The sequence below is a fragment of the Fusarium pseudograminearum genome, chromosome 1 (assembly GCF_000303195.2).
Source record: "Fusarium pseudograminearum CS3096 chromosome 1, whole genome shotgun sequence".
Lineage (NCBI taxonomy): Eukaryota > Fungi > Ascomycota > Sordariomycetes > Hypocreales > Nectriaceae > Fusarium > Fusarium pseudograminearum.
Window position 1 is genome coordinate 5,432,339 of NC_031951.1, and position 20,207 is coordinate 5,452,545.

General features: G+C 48.8%; 8 protein-coding genes across 8 annotated transcripts, besides 2 other annotated features; 3 read left to right on the plus strand and 5 right to left on the minus strand.

Annotated features, from left to right (window-relative positions):
* Positions 1-1,217: 1,217 nt before the first annotated feature.
* FPSE_11496 (uncharacterized protein) lies at positions 1,218-2,783 on the minus strand (the record flags this gene model as incomplete). Its single annotated transcript, XM_009264613.1, has 1 exon — positions 1,218-2,783. The coding sequence occupies one exon, from the start codon at positions 2,781-2,783 to the stop codon at positions 1,218-1,220; it is 1,566 nt and encodes a 521-aa protein (XP_009262888.1).
* Positions 2,784-3,480: 697 nt separating this feature from the next.
* Positions 3,481-6,061, minus strand: FSR1 (the record flags this gene model as incomplete). Its single annotated transcript, XM_009264612.1, has 3 exons — positions 3,481-3,740; positions 3,789-5,636; positions 5,686-6,061. The coding sequence occupies 3 exons, from the start codon at positions 6,059-6,061 to the stop codon at positions 3,481-3,483; spliced, it is 2,484 nt and encodes an 827-aa protein (XP_009262887.1).
* A 756-nt stretch (positions 6,062-6,817) lies between these two features.
* FPSE_11494 (uncharacterized protein) lies at positions 6,818-8,062 on the minus strand (the record flags this gene model as incomplete). The annotated part of the gene is made up of 3 exons (XM_009264611.1): positions 6,818-7,233; positions 7,282-7,921; positions 7,979-8,062. 3 exons carry the CDS (start codon positions 8,060-8,062, stop codon positions 6,818-6,820), a joined length of 1,140 nt encoding a protein of 379 aa, XP_009262886.1.
* Positions 8,063-8,562: 500 nt separating this feature from the next.
* Positions 8,563-9,283, minus strand: FPSE_11493 (uncharacterized protein; the record flags this gene model as incomplete). The annotated part of the gene is made up of 3 exons (XM_009264610.1): positions 8,563-8,957; positions 9,027-9,187; positions 9,264-9,283. 3 exons carry the CDS (start codon positions 9,281-9,283, stop codon positions 8,563-8,565), a joined length of 576 nt encoding a protein of 191 aa, XP_009262885.1.
* Positions 9,284-10,185: 902 nt separating this feature from the next.
* On the plus strand, positions 10,186-11,274 carry FPSE_11492 (uncharacterized protein; the record flags this gene model as incomplete). Its single annotated transcript, XM_009264609.1, has 1 exon — positions 10,186-11,274. The coding sequence occupies one exon, from the start codon at positions 10,186-10,188 to the stop codon at positions 11,272-11,274; it is 1,089 nt and encodes a 362-aa protein (XP_009262884.1).
* Positions 11,275-12,223: 949 nt separating this feature from the next.
* Positions 12,224-12,250: a microsatellite.
* A 1,052-nt stretch (positions 12,251-13,302) lies between these two features.
* Positions 13,303-13,344: a microsatellite.
* Positions 13,345-13,347: 3 nt separating this feature from the next.
* On the plus strand, positions 13,348-14,117 carry FPSE_11491 (uncharacterized protein; the record flags this gene model as incomplete). The annotated part of the gene is made up of 2 exons (XM_009264608.1): positions 13,348-13,470; positions 13,605-14,117. The coding sequence occupies 2 exons, from the start codon at positions 13,348-13,350 to the stop codon at positions 14,115-14,117; spliced, it is 636 nt and encodes a 211-aa protein (XP_009262883.1).
* An 855-nt stretch (positions 14,118-14,972) lies between these two features.
* FPSE_11490 (uncharacterized protein) lies at positions 14,973-15,556 on the plus strand (the record flags this gene model as incomplete). Its single annotated transcript, XM_009264607.1, has 2 exons — positions 14,973-15,042; positions 15,195-15,556. The coding sequence occupies 2 exons, from the start codon at positions 14,973-14,975 to the stop codon at positions 15,554-15,556; spliced, it is 432 nt and encodes a 143-aa protein (XP_009262882.1).
* A 1,295-nt stretch (positions 15,557-16,851) lies between these two features.
* On the minus strand, positions 16,852-17,868 carry FPSE_11489 (uncharacterized protein; the record flags this gene model as incomplete). The annotated part of the gene is made up of 3 exons (XM_009264606.1): positions 16,852-17,350; positions 17,402-17,567; positions 17,619-17,868. The coding sequence occupies 3 exons, from the start codon at positions 17,866-17,868 to the stop codon at positions 16,852-16,854; spliced, it is 915 nt and encodes a 304-aa protein (XP_009262881.1).
* Positions 17,869-20,207: the final 2,339 nt, after the last annotated feature.

Below are 20,207 nucleotides of genomic sequence, written 5' to 3' on the forward strand. Positions count from 1 at the left end.
TGAATAGCAACTGGAGAGATCAAATCTGGCGTTGAGTTTTTGTCTGCCAGGATCTACAGGGGACTGAAGCCCAATATTGACTAATTAGGCCCCATATATATCCGTATAAATTTAGGCGTTGCCGAAGGAACTGTATCAGACTATGCGAAAAGTGTTTTGAGATGAACTATGTAGTTATGTGAAATTATATGCGTAAATCTCTGAGTAGTTTTGTTTGGGAGGAGGAAGAATGAAAAATGAAAAATGCTGAAACATAAATGATAAATGATAAATGAAAAGTCGGTGATGAAAATGAAACACGGATGAGCTGAAGTTCCGTGTTCCACGCCACAACTGTGCCTGACAACAACGCCGTGCATAAACTGGCGCGCTCAGTCACTGAAGTACACTATAGTATCTACGGATACTCTGTACAGCTAAAAACCATACTAGGTTTCATCTTAGAGGACTACACGCTGTTGATTTGTCGTCAATTCTCAGCCTCGATGTAAAGTTGAATCTCGTATTGTACCGCGAAATGGCTGTCGGAGCCAGTTTCGGGCAGCAAATGAATACCGGTGTAGTACTTCCATAATGTGATGAGTTTGAATGGCATGCAGTTCTTGAACTGGTAATTGTTTACAGAGTAGCGACGTGTTAGTGTAAGAGCTGGGTGGAGTAAAGAAGGTAGGCATGGAAAGATGACCTATCAACCCTACTGAGAGGTGAAGCTTCAGAGAGAGGGGATCGAGTCCTCTTTATATCCCTTTTAAAATTTCCCTATCACTACATTTGTTTATCAAACACGTAGGCTTGGGAGTTAACGTTTGAGTGTGAATTATATAGCAAAGTGTATGAAAGGTAAAACTGCCATTTCAATTGTACCAACCACCAAATAGCAAAGTGTATGTTGTTACAGCATGGTGATCGGCAGGAAGACAAGGATGGGAGGAAGTACAGCTGCTAAACGCAAATAATTATATTTATTTCAAACCTAACAAAATGCATCCCGTCATAATTGAATTATTCCACTCGATAAGATATCGCGTTTTCTGAGAGTTATTTCTTATATTGGTGATGGTAACTTTGGACCTTGTCATATATCTCGAGGATGAATAGGGTAGCAGTTGTGGATGTTGATCCTTGTAGCGGAGAGGATGACAGCCCACTTCTATGTATCTTAACTAGGTAGTTATATTATACAGTTTGGATCACATATTCTATAGCTCATATGTCTATCAATCGCTGACTCTACCTTGTGAAATTGATCCTTCATAATCGGGCCCAAATGCATCCACCACCACCCCAGCACCTCCAGCAACATTTGTCTCCCAATTCAACTGTTCACATGCTTTAAATGGGTTCTCGCTGTCACGATAGACGAAACTATCCACCTCATGACTGAGATCTTGCAGATCAGCTCCGAGCATTGGTTCCCAACATACATCAATACGAACAACTATTTTAGGTTGGTCTTCCTTTCTTCGCTCACGCCAGCCCAGTTTGTCCCTCACGTCTTCCAACAAGGTTTGATAGTTGCCTTGATCTAGGAAGACGAAAAGAAAGCTCAACTCGACCGACATTAACGTTTGTGTTAGCGATTGTAGAAGCTCAATAACATCGTCTTTTTGAATGTAGAAACGGGACAGGCCAAAATGTCGAAGCTGGTGCCAGTCGCTAAAAGGAAACATGCTGCGTAGAGGAAAATAAATCTCGTCCACTTCGCCTTCGCTCATCAGTCCCATATCAGTAAATAGACTAATATGCTGGATATTCGTGGCCTTGGCAAGCAAATTGCGTAAACGACCACTGCCAAAAGAACACCAGTTATACTTGTGTCTGTTTCCACAGAAGAGAGAGAGGTCAAGATGTGTAAATCCAGGATGGCTCAAGATGGTAATTAGATCGGTTTTCTCGCTGCTCTCGGCCTTTTCCAACATTCGAGAGCTGATACCAGTCCGGAGTTGATTGGTATCAATGACTAATTCGGCAAACTTGCTTCTCGGGTTGTCGCGTAGGTGTTGGGCAAGAGTTCGACTGACAAGGAAATAGCCACGCCATTGAGCCTTCTCTTCCTCATCCCAAGCCACTTCTTCCAGCTCATCATCGCCCAGTGACTCTGTTACGGGCCAACCTCGCTCGATGGGGTAAAGAGTTCCTGGGGGAAGTGACCTGATAGCGGGTGTGTAATACAATGATCGGCCAGGCACTCCATGAGCCGCAGGCGTAATCGTCACTCGTCTTAGGTTGGTAAAACGTGATAGCCCATATTTCAAAGCATCGACGTCTCTGTCTGTGGCAATTGTCGTCTGTTGCTGTTGTGATAGTATGTGAAAAGCCTTAAATGATTCCACTGGACCTAGTGGTTTACTTGAAGCCTCTTTCACTCCAACATGGCGTGAGTCGTATCGCTCGATGTGCCGGCGGCTTTGGCAGTAGGCGTTACGAAACCATACAGGAATTTCTGTGATGTCACAGATATCGTCGTCTGCAGTATCATAGTCCGATTCAGACTCCATGTCGTCCGTATGATAGAAGCGTACATCATCGTAAATAATCTCTGTGACTTCATGTCGATAGATCTCGTGATCTGCAACTGCCCTGAACACCTGTATATCTTGCAAATTGGTCGAAAGGAACAAGCGATTGATACGGAGATGCGTGATGTCCTTAAAATAAATGCATGTTTGGCGTAGATTCTTGATATCGATGTTGGACAAGTTCGATATGATTTGGTTGAGAATTTCGCCTGGCAGGCACTTGAGAAGACTTGATGCTTCTCGGCTCTGATCGTAGGCGTTCATTTTGTTATGAAGATCAATGAATGAAGTACTCATTCAATCATTGAAGAGATATGAGTTTAACATTTTTTAAAAAAAAAAACACTACAACATTTTGTTATGAAGATAGGTAGTTAGAATCAAGTCAAAATCGAATTTAAGGGGACACTAGGCAAGGCAGGTCTCTACATCGTCAAGGCACATATACCTTCACAACGGACTGATTTTTAACAACCCCCCAACTACAGCAGTTTTCAAACTGCCCATCTTCCGTAGTATAGTGGTCAGTATGCAAGCTTGTCACGCTTGAGACCCGGGTTCAATTCCCGGCGGGAGAGATCCAGCCATCTGCTACAAGCAGATCTTCTTTTTTTGCATCTTCAACCTTTCATCAATCATTATAGGGTGACCAAGATTACATATGTTAGTTTCCTATAAAATACACTCCCTGTGATAATGCTATAAAGTAAAAAGAAGAGCAAATCACTAAATGCCGGGTATCGACGAGTAGTATAAAATAAAGCGAAATCATCCTTTCCTCCAGAACACACACACACACATAGAATACTATAACACAATGGGCTTTCCCGTTCGTTACTAAAGCCATTTCGTCTTCGTCTTCGTCTCGTCATCCAACTGCTACAATGCCATTGAAACTGCTAGGCAATAATAATGCACCGCCCGCACCAAAAACCACATTGTCTATCATGAGCCGTCTCCATTATCGTGCAAATACCTTGACCACGCCGTCGCCGCCAGCGCTGACAACCCATTTTCCGTCCTGACTCCATACACAGGCGCAGATGCCCTCGCCGCGCATCACTCGGTGACTTGTCACTTCTTGTGTGCACGTTCTCTTCTCGAGACTCCAGAAGCGGAGCGAGGCATCGTGGCCGGCACTGACGAGTTCACGTCCGTCGGGGCTAAGAGATAAGCTGGCGATGGCATCGGGGTGGGCAATCATATTGTATGTACATTGACCTGAGGGTTCATTAGTTGTTGTCTCTCCTATCAATTCAAAACACTTACCGCTGTTGGCATCGAAGAACCGGATGAAGCGATCTTCGTGGCCAGAAATGATAGTACCCTCTACGCCTGAACCAGCCATTGACCTTCCACCGCCAGTCGCTCCTGAAGCAGCATCTTCCTCGCCGCTATGGTTCTGGTTGGTCTGGTCAAGACCGAGTGTCGTCGCCACAACAGCGTTGACACTGGTCTTGATCGTCTGGTCATATGTCTCCGAGCTATCCATTGTGCCGATTTGTTCACCAGTTCGTGTATCATAGACGATAATAGCGGCATCAGAGTACGAGACAACAAAGGATTCACCGGTAGTGCCCAGAGGTGTAATACATGTTGGGCTGGCCGTGGAGCCGTCTGACCTCGCAATGTTGTGGACAAGGGTGTGGTTGAAGGGCGAGTTTGATGCAATAGTAGCCTGAGGAGTGTTGGGGAACGCGCTTCCAGAGCTCATCGAGTTGCCACGGACTCTACCTCCACGGCCAGTCATGGCTCGGTTTGTTCCAGGCTGTGGTGAGCTCAGCTGAGGAGGTGCGCTGACTGACCACAAACGAACACTGCCGTCTGCAGCACCAGACACAACCAAGATGCGATCAGTGTTGCCATAAGGACTTGAGCTTCCAAATATTTGACCAAGAGTTGCTGGGAGGACACAAATTGCCCACACAGCATCTGTATGGCCTTCGAGAGTCGCCTTGGGATCAACCCTTCCGCGTTCCCAAACTCTAATAGTCGCATCTTGGCCGCCAGAGAATATCCAGCCGTCGCCAGTTGCGCGACCTCCAGTCGAGAAGTTTGGCGAAGGAGACCACGATGTCAAGCAGAGAATGCCTCCTGAGTGACCGCGATGCGTAAAGTTGGCTGTGACATCAAGATCCGAAGCTGTGTGCGCAAGACTTCCAGCATGGCCGTCTAACCTAGGAATGTGGAAACGCTTGATCATACCATCGTCTCCACCAGTACAGATTTCTGGCTCTCCTGGACTACCGCCCCCAGAGAATATAATTGTCCGAACAGTATCAAGATGGCCCCGTAATCCGAATCTGAGCTTGAAGTTACCACTCTCAGCCTTTTGCGCAGCCAAAGCTAGTTCATGGTCGGCACTCCGTCGTCGAGACATGGACCCTTTCCTTCGGTGAGAGCTATCTCGTCGGGTCGGGGATTTAGGCAGGTTATCGGCAGCAGGGAAGGCATCGGTATCGGGCCTGTTTGGTTGAGACTGGTTAGATTGAGAGTTCCCAGGTTCGGGGAATGTACCCTCCGGGAAGTCCCACCCGTCTGTCTCTGGTGGCACAGAGTGCTTCTCTCTAAGCTCGGCAGAATCCTCCATTCCACCTAAAACTTCTGCTGCATGGTTTGCCGGAGTAACTTGTTCTTCAACCGGTCGAGAGGTTACAGATACAGGGGCGGGCCAGTCGTTGTTGTTCTGGTACATAACAGGGGGGTGTTCGGCCGAAGAACGAACCATGGGTTGAGGCTGTAGTTCTTGCTGCTTTTGAGTAAAGTGCTGTTGCTGGTTCTGTTGATGAGGTACGTGGTTCTGCTGGGGCATTCTAGAGTTCATCTCCTGGACATGGTTTTGAGCACTTCGCGTGGGTAGCTGAAACTGCCGCTCCATAGGTTGGGGCGCGGGCATGCCAAATGCCTCAACCTCTCGCAGATCCTCCATAATCGGTAGCGGGGGAGACTCTCGAGGCGGTTGCGGGTTTGCGGGGGTAATCATAAGGTACATAAATTCGGATTGGCACTGGTCGAGGAAGGTCTTGAGATCCTGTCGCTGAGCCTCCTCGTCACCTCGATCGAGCTTCTCGTAGTTAACACCATCGACACCGGGAACGGGCATATCCTCCAAAGTAGCTATAGCAGCGTCAGTACATCGAACCGGCATATGGGGGGTTTTGCTCACATCTTAACTTCTCCTGGATCTTTGCAGCGCGGTCGTTTTTAGCAGCCGTTTCCGCATCGACAGCCTCCTGCCCCTGGAGCTGAGCCGTCTGCTCCTTAACCTTGCGCTCCAGCATGGTAACGTACTTCCTAAGCACGCGCTGTGTGGCATCAGCCCTCCGCGCCTGACCCTCGAGGTTGGCAATGCGGCCCTTCATCTCCTGCTTCTCAATCTCCCACGTGTTCCTATCGCGCTCATGTCGGTGCCATTCTGTCTGCAGGAAGCGCATGACGCCCTGGAGGGTATATTCGGTGGCCTGGGGCAGGTTGGAGCCGTTGCCCTGCATCATAGGCCCCATTTCCATTCCGCCCACGCCGTTGCCAGCATTTGGGCCCATCACGGCGCGCCTCTCTCAATTGGGCGAGTGCATGGAGGTCCGGGTTGGTATGGGAGAGATAGCGTTGACGGCGAGCGAGTGCCGGTTCGAAGTCGGACAAGCTCGGTGCGGTGGATGGACTGTGGTGTGAAGTTGAAGTCAAGTGACGGAGCGAAGCGAGGCCAGACTAGAGGTTGGCAAGTTTCCTGCGCAAAGGATTCAAGGAACCTTGGTACGTGTTATCGTCTCAGTAGAGAATCGGTCTTGGACCGGCTGTAAAGACAGACAGACAAGTCGTTATATCGTAGTTTGGTTTATGTTGGTTGTAAGTCGGGAAAAAATCGACGTCAGGTCGGGTGCTGCTAAGAAAGCAAGCTTGCCAGTCCAGGTACTTGGAGGTGCATCTGTTGTGCTGTCCTGTCGGGCCCTGGTGCTGGTGCTGTACTTCCACGCTGCTAGTTGGTGCTATCCTCTGTATCGCTGCTTTGCCGCCGACTTTTTGACCAATCATGGCTGAACAAACTGGGCAACTGGGAGCGTGAGGCTGCCAGGCATCAACTTTGCTATCATCCCTGGAGATCATCAGCATATCGACAGGGGATTCTCTTTGATGACAGCTAACAAGAAACAAAGTGCAAATTATGTGCAAACAAAAGCTTGTTTGTTATATATTGTCCTCGGCGGCACAGTCAGGCATAGTGCACTATGCCGCCATTCATTATGTGAACAACCCAACTCCAAACCCCCACCTGTCAAACGAAATAGATATACAATGTCTCAAAACTCCATTTCCTCGACTTCCATCCCACAATCAACACAAGTCTTGACTGTCATTCCGTCCTCGTTCTCAACTGTCCGTCCCCACTCATGCACATGCTTCCCACCCCCTATTGCATCTCCAAACTTGCTTGCCCCAGACTTGCTTAAATTTCCAGCCTGTCGGCGGAAAGCGTCTGTTCGTGTCTTTTTCTTCAGGTCCAATAATTTCTCCTTAAACTTGGCCTCCTTGCGAGCCTTCTTTTGAGTCTCTCGCTTCTCGTACTCGGCGTCCAGCGCTTCTGCCGAACCCCACTTCGTCTTGATAGCATACTCTTCCACCTGGCACCGTAGGAACAGCATCATGTCGTGCCAGTGGGATTTGTGCGGGTTTGGCTTGGAAAGATGAGGTAATAGTTCAGGGTCTCGTAGCTCGGCTATTCCAGGTTAGCGATGCCAAACAAATACCCGGTAGCACAACTTACGGTCTGTAAGCAAGTAATCTTCTTTGCACTCGGTTTTGGTCAATAGTGAGTACTTCTCAGGGTACTTCTCCTTGCATTTGTTGCACACACAAAGATGAAAGACCTCTTCCCAGACAAAATCGATTTCCAAGCTCTTGCAATCCCTACACTTCTTCCTTGTCTCGTCATCGGCGAGAACACTAAGACCCGGTTCATATGGTCCAGCCTTTAGTCGCTTCAAGTTTCGTATCAACTGTAGTCTTTCCCATTCCTGAACGCTCATGTGCTTCGGTCGCTGCTGTGCGTCGTCCTGCTTCTTGCCGCCAAGTGCATAGTTATGGGGGTCATCCTCCGTCGACAAGAAACCACCCTTTGTATCAGTCATGGCACTCATATTATAATCCACGAACTTTGTAAACTTGCGCGCAGGGCGTAGGGTTTCTTCATCGCCCTTGTTGCGTCCATCTCGATTTGTTCCCTTAGATTCTGTTGTCGAAATGGAGCTATAAGGTCGCTTTCCGTTGGCAGTTTTAGAAATGTAGACATCATCTGTTGGCACAAAGCCACCAGAGCTTTTGGGAATCTCGGGTACAGTGCCGGTCGCTCGTTGTTCAGCTTCACGCTGGTCTCTGATTGCCTTTGCGCGGAGTCGGTTTTCTTCCTAGACAAGAGTCAGCGATCCAAGAAAATACGGCATCAGCTTCGTGTTCCAACATACTATGCGCTTTGTGACTTCTGGCGTAGGGGGAGAAATAACGGGCGCAGGCTTCGTTGCCCGAGGTGGTGTAGATGGTCGTTCCATGACGTTATGGAGGATTATGGAGTACCGCGAAACAACTGAAGAGGGATAGACAGTTATCGCAATATGGCTATAAGATTTGGCGAGGAGGGTTGCAGCAGATTGCGAGTTGGGGAAAAAGAATGCAGGAGGAAAATCAGGGTCCAAAGTCTGTCCTTCGGTATGACGGCGATCGATGGGTGGCGGAGGGGCGGATTGTCGCGATCAGAAATCCCAATTATGTCACCAATTAACACGAGAAAACGTGACTACAATTCACGCAGATTTGGTTGCAGTCCGCAGACAGCGATAACACAGGCCATACCTCCAATTTTATCGTAGCAGTATCGAACTCGTACATATTAGACATCATTCCATAAATTACTCAATCCTTTTCTATTCGCCACAACACAAATGCTTTTGAAAACCACCTGTATTATAGTACAGCCGGGGTTGAAATAGACCCTGGCTTAAGACCGAACCTAATCCTATAAACCTGTAACCATCCTTTCGGCGATAACAGTCTACTCCTCCTTGGCACCACCACGGCCAGCGCGCTCGGCGGTCTCGATGGCCTTCTTGTCGCTCTGGGCAGGGCCACCCTGCATGGCGCTCATGAAGCCGGCGGGCTGCTTGAAGGGACGCTTGAGGTCACCGGCGGCAGGCTTGCCAAAGATGTGGATCTTGACCATGTTGTTCTCGAAAGCGCTCTTGAGGGGGATGATGCTCTGGATGAGAAGAGGGTTGGTGTAGTTCATGTACAAGTGCATGAAAGCCATCATGGCCATACCCATAGCCTGGCCACGGAAAGCGGTGCGGATCTGCTCGTTGTCGTAGGCGTGGATGGTGGTGGTGACGAGCTTGCCCTCCTCAGAGGAACCCATGGGAGCGGGCTCAACATACTTGAGGGTGGTGAGGTCTGTAGCGGTTTAGTTAGCATCGCGCCGGTTGAGGTTATATCACGGAGGCTGCGGAAAGTTTGACGTACCCTTCTTCTTGTTGATCTTCAGCTGGGTGTAGAAGTAGAGACCAGCAATAATAACGTTGCTGGCAAGGTAGACGGCGCGGACAACGTTGAGCACAAAAGGATCATCAAAAGGAACGCGCTTGGAGACCTGCATCATACCCAGGATGATGACCAGGTTGGTACTATCGCAAGAAATGTCAGCATGATTGTGTCAAGAGCTTTGCGACGAGGTGTCGCGTGAGGAGTTGGGTAGCTTACATTTGAGGAGAGAGAGCCATCTTGATTAATGAGCAAAAGACACCGGTGAAGAGGGATTGGGTTGACGAAGAAAGGAAATGAGGCAATGCCAAAAAGTTGAAGGTTGAAGATTAAAGTGCGGGCGGTTGAAATGGAATGGGGATGTCTTTGCTGGCCTTTTGGAGAGTGGACTGTGGCTTTTGCCGCAACCTTAGCCCCCTTTGGCCACTGTGGGGAAGACTGGATGCAGACGGGACAAGACAACTCATTGGTTGCTCTTCGTTCTAGGGGACTCTATCTCTGTCAGAGCCCCTAGAAACCAACTGTCGGGTCCTGCTAGGCCTCCGAGCCTCATTGCGCCATTCGTTCTTCCACCTTCCCGCTGTTTCCATTTAGGATTGGCCTTAATCAAACCATGAGTGACCTGCCATCTTTGGACGACTCGATAAGAGGCTTCATTATCGGCTTAGACCAACTGAACAAACCCAAACAGACTCGAGCTCTATCATATGAAACCTCGATCTCTTTGAAACGTACTTCTTTGAAAACGTCTTTGACTTGACAATTGACAAGGGAAATACTACCAACCGATTCGGCCATGACTAAGAAGAGTCGAGAACAACTCTCAACCGAGTGCTGTTCGAGTGAACAACACGGCATAACCTAAGAATGGAACAAAGAATACTACATGTTCGCATTTTTTGACCAGTCAACGCCATGGCGATGTTCAATATACAACAAACATCTCTAGAGATGGCCAACAAACCTCTTCTCGAAGACTCGGTACTTATAGCCCAGAGGGCTCGTGAAGTGAATATGACAGACAATAGCAATATCGAAACTCACAAACCTGAACGAACACCAGAGACAACATAGCAGTAAGCAATTCGCACTCAAGACCATGTATACATACCCAGGTTTATATCACAAAACAACTCCAATCATGCCGTACTCATCACAACGCTACAATCTTGACGCTGCCGCTGCCAGGAGGCGAAGCCAGTGCTCATCACGGCCTCGTGGCGATAGGTACAGCGACCAGTCTTACAAGAGTCGTGCTCAAGATGACTACTATCGCGCACCGTCCGTGTCGCGAACAGCCTCTTATACGAAGAATGATGATCGTTCTTACATGAAGAGAGAAGAACGCCCTCAACATCCAAGAAAGACCCGAACAAAAGAGGAGGATCGGTCTTACACAGATCGCAGAAGCCGAGGAGAGCGCTCGTCGAGCTACAGAGAAGCGTCTTCAGGCAGGGAAAGTCGTTGTGACGCGAGACCAAGTGAGCGCTCTCAATCCACACGAGATAACCATGCCAAGAGACAAAGCCGTTCTGGCCCCGAAAGAAGAGAAAATGCTCATTCCGACCAAGTCCATTCCGATACAGCCTGCTCTGGGAGGAGGTCCAGTTCGAGAAGAGGAAGCCAAGATGGTCACGAGACCAGACCTCACTCCAAAAGGGAAGATACCTCTCATCAGGAAGGTGAGTACTCTCGTTCAACCCCTGAAGAGATCAACACGTTCCTCAACAGCGGTCGGGCGTCAAGACCCTCCTGGGGATCTTCAACATATGGCACATATGTCCTTCCTCTTGAATCAACAGGACAGTATCGAAACAATGATCCGACAAAGTGTACTTGTAAATGTTGCCCCCACCCAATTAGCACAGCCCACAGTCACGACCACCACCAGAACCAGGGGCCCGGGATGTCTTCCAAGCGGACCGCCGAAGGATCAAGACGCAGCAAGCGCACAGCAGAGGGCAGGCCCCTTATTCAGGTTGTTGACAAGTCTAGAAGCGCGTTGAACCTAGAATATGGTCCGTCGTACCCTATATCACTCAACCCAAACACATCATGCGATCGCATTGCCTCGTTCTTGGCACCCGACAAGCGATATGCCAAGGTCCTCGTGCATTGGGATGACGGGAGAGTCCAGAGACTTGACAGCGACATCGCAATGGAAGATCTGATCCGTTATGCCGAGTTGATAGAAGTCAGAGAGATAAAGAGCGTACATTGGGCGGCGTGATTCACTAGAATCTAGATAGATACGAAGGACGGGTAAGCGTAATAGCAATTGGGATGTTGTATAGAGGTGAGTGACTAAGTCGGTCAGTCAATTTGGTAGTTTTTCAATTTGATAGAAAACATATACGAGGTGATAAAAAACCATGAGGCCTGCTTTGTGAGTCCCATGATGCTCGAGTGATGAGGGGAGGTTTGAGAGTGATAGCCTCAGCCTCCACAGTCTGCCTAAATTCGAACCACCACCGTTATGCCACCACTCAGATAGCGTGCCGTGCCGTACAAGGCTGATACGTGGTATCAGACCAATGTGCAGTTTTGATACAACATGGCAACTTGGTAGATATTACATACTCGCCGCATCTCTCACAGCCCCCATTGAAACATCAACGTCGACTGACCTGTATTACTCTGTTTTGTTAGTTGTCTCGCATGCAACCACTTTAAACCGTATTACTCTGCCTCGGATGTGTATGTCCAGTAACAGTTCTCTGTAGAACAGAACAGAGATTAGAGATACGGGGACAAATAAGCCCCGCCCGCTAGAATGACTCAACTCCCGGTAGTCTAGAAGGATCATGATACGATGTTGAAAAAACAAAGGTTGGGGTTAATTAATGTCATGACGTTTCAATGGCTGAGTATCGGGGTCGGTTTCCTTCGTTGGTTTGACATGTGGATGCTTTTGCCTAAAATTGCGGCACGTTTTAGTTGTCTCGCTTTTTTCCCTTCTCCACGTTTGAGACTAAGAACCAACAGAAGAAATGAGGTTTTTGACGAAACGACATGGGTCAGTCGTGGCGGCGGGACAGAAGCCAAAACCAAAACCAAAACCAAACTGTTGATCAATGCCGTGGTGCTGCAGATCAGAAGGATGCAAGGCACATCAAGGAGATTTCCTAATTCGTAAATTGAGCAGAATACTACAACTAGACATGGCAAGCAGCCCGCGTGCTGCGCTGTGCTGTGCTGCGCTGCGCGTTGTTGCTGTGTATAAGCAAGCTCCAGGCGCTTAAGTTGGGGGCCGCTGCAATGCAGTGCTACACCGTCATACTATCAATATCTATCTTCACAGGCTAGACTAGACTTTCTATGGCCAGTTATGCGGCACAGCCACGCAGACCGTAGGGTTGGGTATTCCCGAATACTACGTAGTAGGACATATCCCATACCTATTCGTGCCCATGTAGCGCAGTCTATGTACCTACTATGCTGAAAGGCATGGCCTCGGTTGGGAATGAACCGGACCAATCGTACCCCAAGCTGACCAACAAACAGGGAAAGGGCCCCAAAGCTACCAACTCTAGGCACATACAGTACCTCAACTCCAACATAGACTACTAACTCGACCAACCCTGACTTTAGACCAACTCTGTGTACTGTACTACAGACCGATCCTACCGGGAAATTAGGCAGCCTTTCCACTCTTTCTCATAGAGACTAACTTCTAAAAACAATAGCCAACGTAATGGGGTTCATTCACCTTGTACAGAACCACGGCACTGCAATGGATCCTTTGTCGATTTAGGGCGGAACACTTATTAGACGGAGTCCCGGACCATCATATAGATCGAGCTGACAGGGGTCCGCCAACTACATGGTGCCTGTTCCCATGAGCAGAAGCCTGGTAGTGCGGCTCGGCACGATGCTATCATGCCCGCCAGGATGGGGTCCCTTTTTTTGATCATCTCAATGGCAGATGGCAAGAAGGGTACTTGCTACTTTTTTCTCTCTCTCATGGTTGCCTATAAGACCCTCGGCGACTCATTAAGAAGATGCCCCCTCGAACGTTTATAAGACGTCACGAGATGCTTCCTATCAGGCAGAAAACAAGTCACACAAGTCTTTCAAGGTCGAGCATAGATTCACCCGTATACGTATATACTTATATACATATACAACCAACATCTGCATCCTTCTTTCCACGCTAGCTGCCTACATATCATCACTGTCATCCTTCCATTCTCACTCTTTTTCCATTATATGGATCATCGAGACTTCGTCCTCATCAGGAACAGTCAGATATACAAACACATACACACACACATACATACATACATACAGCACACATACAACCATGTTTGGAACGTGGAAGTACGATCCTGAGACTGATGAGGTCCAGAGCGTTCGCAATGGCTTCGACCCTGTCACGGCCCGCTCTAGTTCCCACCAGGCATGCGATAGATGCCACGAGAAAAAGGTACACTTGCCCCCATCTTACCGGCAATTAGGTTTAGCGAAGCCGCTTCCTTCAAGCCCGCTTCGACGGCGCCAAGGACTGTACTTGGCCGCTTTGACTAGAGCTTGTTTGCTAATACGTCTGCCTGTTTATAGCTTCGTTGCAGTGGAGACAAGAACGGCTGCGAACGGTGTCGGAGCAACAGTCTTCGTTGCGAGTACACCCGTTCGGGCTCCAAGAAGAAGAGCCATCGCAAGTCCACAGACGACGAGAGCGTTTCAGGCTCGAGCTCTCGTCGAGGGGGCAGTTCGTCCAAGGGCTCGAGCAAGCACCGCGGGCACACATCGCGAATAGCTACTTCTCGAGAAGAAGCAGGCGGCGCGCTGAGCCAGTTCGACTTCTCACAGCTCAGCCCGGAGGATGGTTTCGACCTGAACCTTTTGTCCGGCGCTGACCAGAACGGAGGCTATGCCACGGCTGGGCCCTCGGGAGACCAGTACAACATGCAGGCATATGGTGCCAACTACCAACAGCAGTGGGATGCGGCAGCGTACTCCCAGTACGGAGGGCAGTACGGTGGCGGCCAGGGCTACTCGAGCGAGAGCTGGGGCGGGTATGATCAGAGCGCTTACTCGCAGGATTCGCGGTATCATCATGGCGGGCGCTGATCGTTGGAGTAAGGCTGATTTTGAGGTTGAGACTTTCTAACGACATCATGATATTGGATGAGACGGCAGTGACAGTAGTAGGAGTGGTGGGAGACTGTATGACTTGACGTTTCTTTCTTTCTTTTCTTTCGCTTCTTCCATCATATACCCCCATTTTTAATCATCAACCACCTATTTCCTTTCTTTTCATTGTTAGAAGATTTCTTGTTCTTTTTTACTTTACAACATTAATCTTACCTTTTGTTCTTTTTTTGCTTAGTTCTACACTTACATAGATGAATAATGAGAACATGGGCTTTCCAACGGGCCGTCAATCCTACAGCAGGGGAAACTGGCAAGGCAACCGTAATAAAAAAGCCAAGAATTACCTATCGAATGTTTTTTTTTTCGTGTTTGCTGTGATTTTACTTACACGACCTACCTCTTTCGGGTAATTCAACTGTGGCAGTGCTGGTTTCTTTCTTGAAGCTAGAGAACAAGTCCAGCCCGAAACGGTTCAGCTTGACCGCTGTCTCATATTGAGAGTATTAAGTGTTCTGTAGGATTTCTTTCCTTGTAGAAATAAAGATACGTCGTCGTCAGTGCGTTGCGTTGTCGAAGGATTCCGATGTTTTATCGGAAGTAAGGTTTATGTCGTTGGTTGAGGACGAGGCCATATTGCATACGGGAAATGCCGACCCCAATTTGCAGACGAGGTAGACGCGGTTAAAAAAATTGTCTTAGTCATCATGCTATGCACGACGTCACAAATTGACTGGTGCTGGGTAGCAGCAGGAATATCTGAGTATAGCTCTTTTTCGTGAGCATCACATTTTTGCAACTGGTCAAGCTACAACCCATTGCACAATATCAATCATGGCAGACGGTAATGCTGTGGCTCCTGCCGCTACCAAATCCATCTTTGGTTATCTGAATGACTGGGGAAGTAAGTCGAGCTCCCTCTCCCTCTCTTCAACTCATCCTTGCAACATTCAACAACATCACATACCTACCTACTTCACCATATGACTCAAAAACCACACACAATACGAACAGGAAAAAACAAGATATAAAACATCAACTGACACCACGTCGCAGCTGCATCACTGCCCCCATCTCTCCTGGCAACCCTCATAACCGCTCTCCACGCGCGGCCCCCATCCCTGCCCCTCTTCCTCTTCACCCCTCCGCTGCTCTTCTCATCCTACCTCAACCTCTCAGGCTATCCCACCGGCAGCGCTGGCCTGACGGCTGCCTGGTCTGGCCTCTACGCGCTTCTCGCCCTGCGTCGTCGTCAGCCCTTCCGCGGCCGCTTCTCCATCCGTGGTGCCGTGCGCGGTACTGCTATTGGTCTCGGCGCGGCTAACTGTGTTGCTGGAGGATGGGTCTACGCAAACGGTGACTTTGACAAGGACGCCAAGGCGCGGGCCGACAGGAACCGTTGGGGTGGAAAGGACTAAACACGATGATATGATGTGATGTGTATGATATGGGTGTACTATATGCCTGCTGCTGCAAGCATGGTGGGACTGGTCGAAAAGAAAACAGGATGGTAGTCAGAGCAGACAAATGGAGATGTGCATTTTGGAGTTTAGCAGTATACAAAACAACAATTCCCGATTCCAACCCTTGGCACCAGCGAATCTGGGAAGTGAATAGGCAAAGTTGGCAATACTACCTCTCTTGCAGTGGAAATTCCAACAAGTAACAAACCATCAATTGCAAATACCACCACGGCCAGCCCCCAAGGGAAGCAATACCACCCACGATGCCCTCAACAATGCCTCAAATCAACCACCAGGAACGAGCTTACCTTACCGTCTATACGAAATACGGATTCGAGTTGCCTAGGATATACCGACTGAGTCACTGCATGGCATTAGTGCCCGCAAAACCCATAAGCCGTGCAGCGTTGACATAAGCAGAAGCGGTATTTGAGTCTGTAGCCATGAGGCGTAGACACGGCTGTGATGTGCGACTACCCCCAAATATAGCCTGAGTCGGGTCGTGTTTCTTAGTAATATTTGTCTTGAGATATCACTCATATATCCACTTGTCCATCCACGTTACATCTACAACAGCTTACAGCAGTCAAGCACACTCAAGGTCAAGATCGCAGACGGTCATGGCTTATTGTCTTAAGAATAGCATTTCTTTCTTGTGCTACTTAACCCAACGCCCGGCTATCCAGGTATCATCAGTAGGAATCTATTAATACAGTTTAGAACCGTGTATTCCATCCAACGCCGTTACTCCCTCGCCTTTGCCGATGTCCGGCCACACAAGCCAACCACTTCATCTTTTTTTGGTTCCTTCCTTTGAAAGGGGGCTGGCTATTTCTTCAACCCCAAAGTCTAGCATTGAAAGTGCCTCCCCTCACCCCTTTTCTTTTTTAGAATAAAACGCCAGTCCGGAAGACATTCTCAGCCCTTGATTCGTCTCCGAAAACCTTCTACGGCGGTGTTGCCGTTTAAAATACATAATAAGTCGTGAAAGGGAAAAAAACCCTCGTTCCATTCAACTTTTTGAGTTCGTCGGACATTTGAGTACCTTGTTGTTTGGTTACTCTTCTTCTGCGTTGTCGTTCGGTATCTTGGGATCGAGGTGTTGGTATAGTATAAGGAAATTGGTTTTGTTGAACATGTCGTGTTTCCAAAGTGTGTTATTAGAGTCATGTCTGAACAAGATTCTCGGGTAAACACATGGTCATAATTTTTGCTGAAGTGTTGTGTGTAGGCATCGTAGGCTGGCGTGGTCAGAGAGGACCTGATGGGGTAACGTTGGTCATCCTCACTCCAGACATGAACCACACAAGCATTACACATGTGGAGAAGACGATGGCCCGAAAGAAGGTGCGCGATTGTAGTCGGTTGCGTCTTGAGCAAATCTCTCGTTGCAGTGTGTTGGAGAGGACCAGACTTGAGACTTCGAAGCCCTGGAGGTATGTGACATCGACTTCGCGAGCCTTGGGCTCGGCATAGGTGTTGTACTCGGCGACAACCCTCGCGACGTCCCAGCCGGTGATCTTGCGGACGACACCAACAACACAACCAGTTCGGTGCTTTCCATGGTTGCAGTGGATGAGAAGAGGGTAATTTGATTGGTCGAGAACGACGTTGAGAATACCCTTCATGGTGTCGAGTGGGATGGCCTCCTTCTTGGTACCCTTCATATTGAAGACGACTTGTCGAATACCCTCGCTGGTGATGAAAGTTTCGAGATCGTGGTCAAGGTCATCCTTCTTGACAAGTGAGCTACAACAGGTTAGCTCTATAGTCATGATACATTATACTGGAGTTACTAACACAATGGTCTTCAATCCCAAGCCCTTGATGTAACCGAAATCGTGTGACTTGGGAAAGCTGCTTCGGTAAACGCCGGGAATCACAATTCCAAAGTTGAAAGGTCGGCCGTCGAGAGATGCAACGTGCTCGGATGATTGGACTCGGCCGCCTCGTGATATGGATGAAGCTGTGCTTGTGTTAGTGACAGGTCGGTAAATGTGATAGATAGGATACATACAGCGTGAGTCACTGTCGCTGCTTTGTGTTGATAGAGAGGGTTCCATTGCGATAGCGGTGGCGCTCTGGGAGCGGTTCATACTTGAGATAACTTCCTCGACTTCTTGCTTCATGTCTTCTTTGGAGGCGCTGCGAGAGCCTTGTCTTGATCGAAATTGCGTGTTGTTGGGCGTTTGCTGGCCCTCTGTGGGGTGTGCGTGGTCGTCTACGAAGGCTCGCGAATTGCGCTTCGAAGCCATGCTATTGATCATTTTGGCGGTTGGGCGATGATGTCGACAGTTCGATGAGTGCTTGGTAGAAAAGAACTGGGAGATTATCGCAGGCGTAGAGGTCGTGGTAGTAAGAGTAAGGTGGTAAGTACTGGTACTAGGTAGAGGTCGACGGTAGTAGATGTGTGGGTGTGTGAAGAGTGAGGTGAGGTTATCGTAGGGCGAGGTTGTTTCTTAAAAAGTAGGATAGACTTTTTTTTGTTGAAGAGGAAGATTTAAGATTCGAAGTTTGCGGGTTGAAGATGCAAACCTGAAGACAGAAGCTCGCGGGCTGCAAGTGGGCTACAAGGTTTTGGAAATCATGTTGGCGACTGTGGGTTGTAGTTGAAGAAGTAACTTCATCAAAGTCCGGGGATGCAGTGCGTGCACAGGCACAGGTACTCTCTCGAGAGTAATAGGTAGGTACTGATGTATGTCTCAGAAGCAGGCGTGGGGGGGAAGAATCCCTGATGCAGGTCTCAATAGTTGAGGGAAGCTCGGTCAGGGAGAAGGGACAAGTAGGAAGTGGAAGCGGAAGCGAGAAAGGTGATGAAAGGAAGAATGGGGCGAGAGATAAAAAAAGATGGAGGAGTATGATGTTTTGAGAGGCAGAGGCAGAGACAGACAAGGCAAGGCTGTCGTGAAGCAACAGGACAGGACCAGGGGTCCACTGAGATGCAGCAAAGTAAAAAGTCCCGAGCGAGGTAGTGAAGTCGAGCAAGGATTACTGACTGGAAGCGCAAGTCAGCTGTTTAAAGAGGCTAGACCAAGATCAAACAGAGAGGGTAGTCCGAGTGGAAGAGAGAGAGAAAGAAAAAAACTGGTGGTGATGTGGATGATGGTGGTGATGAAAGGTACCAAGTGACTTGACCAGGTTTGGGGGGACAGAATAAAGGGTCGTCGAGTCTATGGGGGTGGTCTAGGGGGTCTAGGGAATCTAAGGGGTGTGAACTGGGCGACCTGGGACGATGCCGGCACCTGTGATTCGTTACTCAGAGGAACTCTATCTTCTCTAAGCCTGTCCAAGTTTAGGGGCAAGTTGCGGTGCCCCGCGACGGAGGACGGAGATGGGAGAGCCTCTAACCTCTAGCCCTCCCTCCAACGAGTCCACTGAAGCGAAGCGAAAAGACCGCCCATCCGCTCGGGGCGGAGATACGATGGATCGATCCATGATATGGAGCTGACTGTACTGTATTAACAATCAAATAGACTAACTCCATAACTCATCTCGTGAGTGATTACTGTACAGAGACATGCTCGATAATCTTTGAGTTGTCACTTTTATTATTCTGGTCCCATGTTACACTGCATAATTCCCAACCCCAAGGGTCTCGAATCCAACAGAGTGTTATGGCCATGGAGATGCTCTCGCGTCTGCACCGCTAAGGTTCTTCATCTCCCCGCGTTACCAAAAAAAAAACTCTATCCAACTCTTTCGATGTCATTGCACATGGCAATTGTTCTTTTGCAAATGCTTATAATCAACCCCTCTTCAGCACGAGTCAACCTCCAGCTAGTTGCACTATAGCACCGCGCCGTGGAAAGTTAAGGTGCAGTCGACAGGGCGACGTGGTCAAGCTGCCAAGGTATCTAGGTACCGTCCACCGAAGAGGCTCGCTTGTCTGCTCATCACGATGCAAGTCTTTATTCACATGCTCATTCATGCATGTCGCGTAGCAAATCGTGAATAGGCTGTTTACAGTTGGACTCCAACTCTGACTCGGCCTAGAACAGCCAGAAACAGCACATTCGAGGGTCTCGAAGCCTCGAGCCACATGGTTGCTTCCAAGCCACATCCCGCGCTGCTCACTTCCTTGGAGGCACTATGACGGAGCTTGCAAGGTTACCCCTGGTCATCCATTCCATACTCTGTACAGTCTGAGAGTACTACAATTAACGTCAAGGTATGACAGCATACAGTGAGTTCTATAGGTAGCACGACCTTATTTTCCCCGTCGCACACATCATCATTATTACTACCGGATATTCGGAACAAACACATGCTAGAGTTTTGTGCCTCTAATGATATCGCACACGACCATCATCCATCATCCATTATCCAAGGCACACTCGCGCTGTAGATCAGCCATGGGCTGTTTCACAAGCCTCGATGTTTTGATATGGTGTGTGCAAACTAGTGAGCGAGTGGACGACGACGCGTATTGATCCGCAGGACCCTTGATATTGCCCCCCAAGCAGAACGAATCTTTTGCTGCCTTTGGCCTTTGGAGGTGAAAGAAGTCGTTAGCAATATGCCCCAACTAAACTACAGTAGGTTGGTGCGGTGATGATCTTCCAGCAAACACATCAGCTAAATTGAGGGGTAAGTTGTAACCCAACGT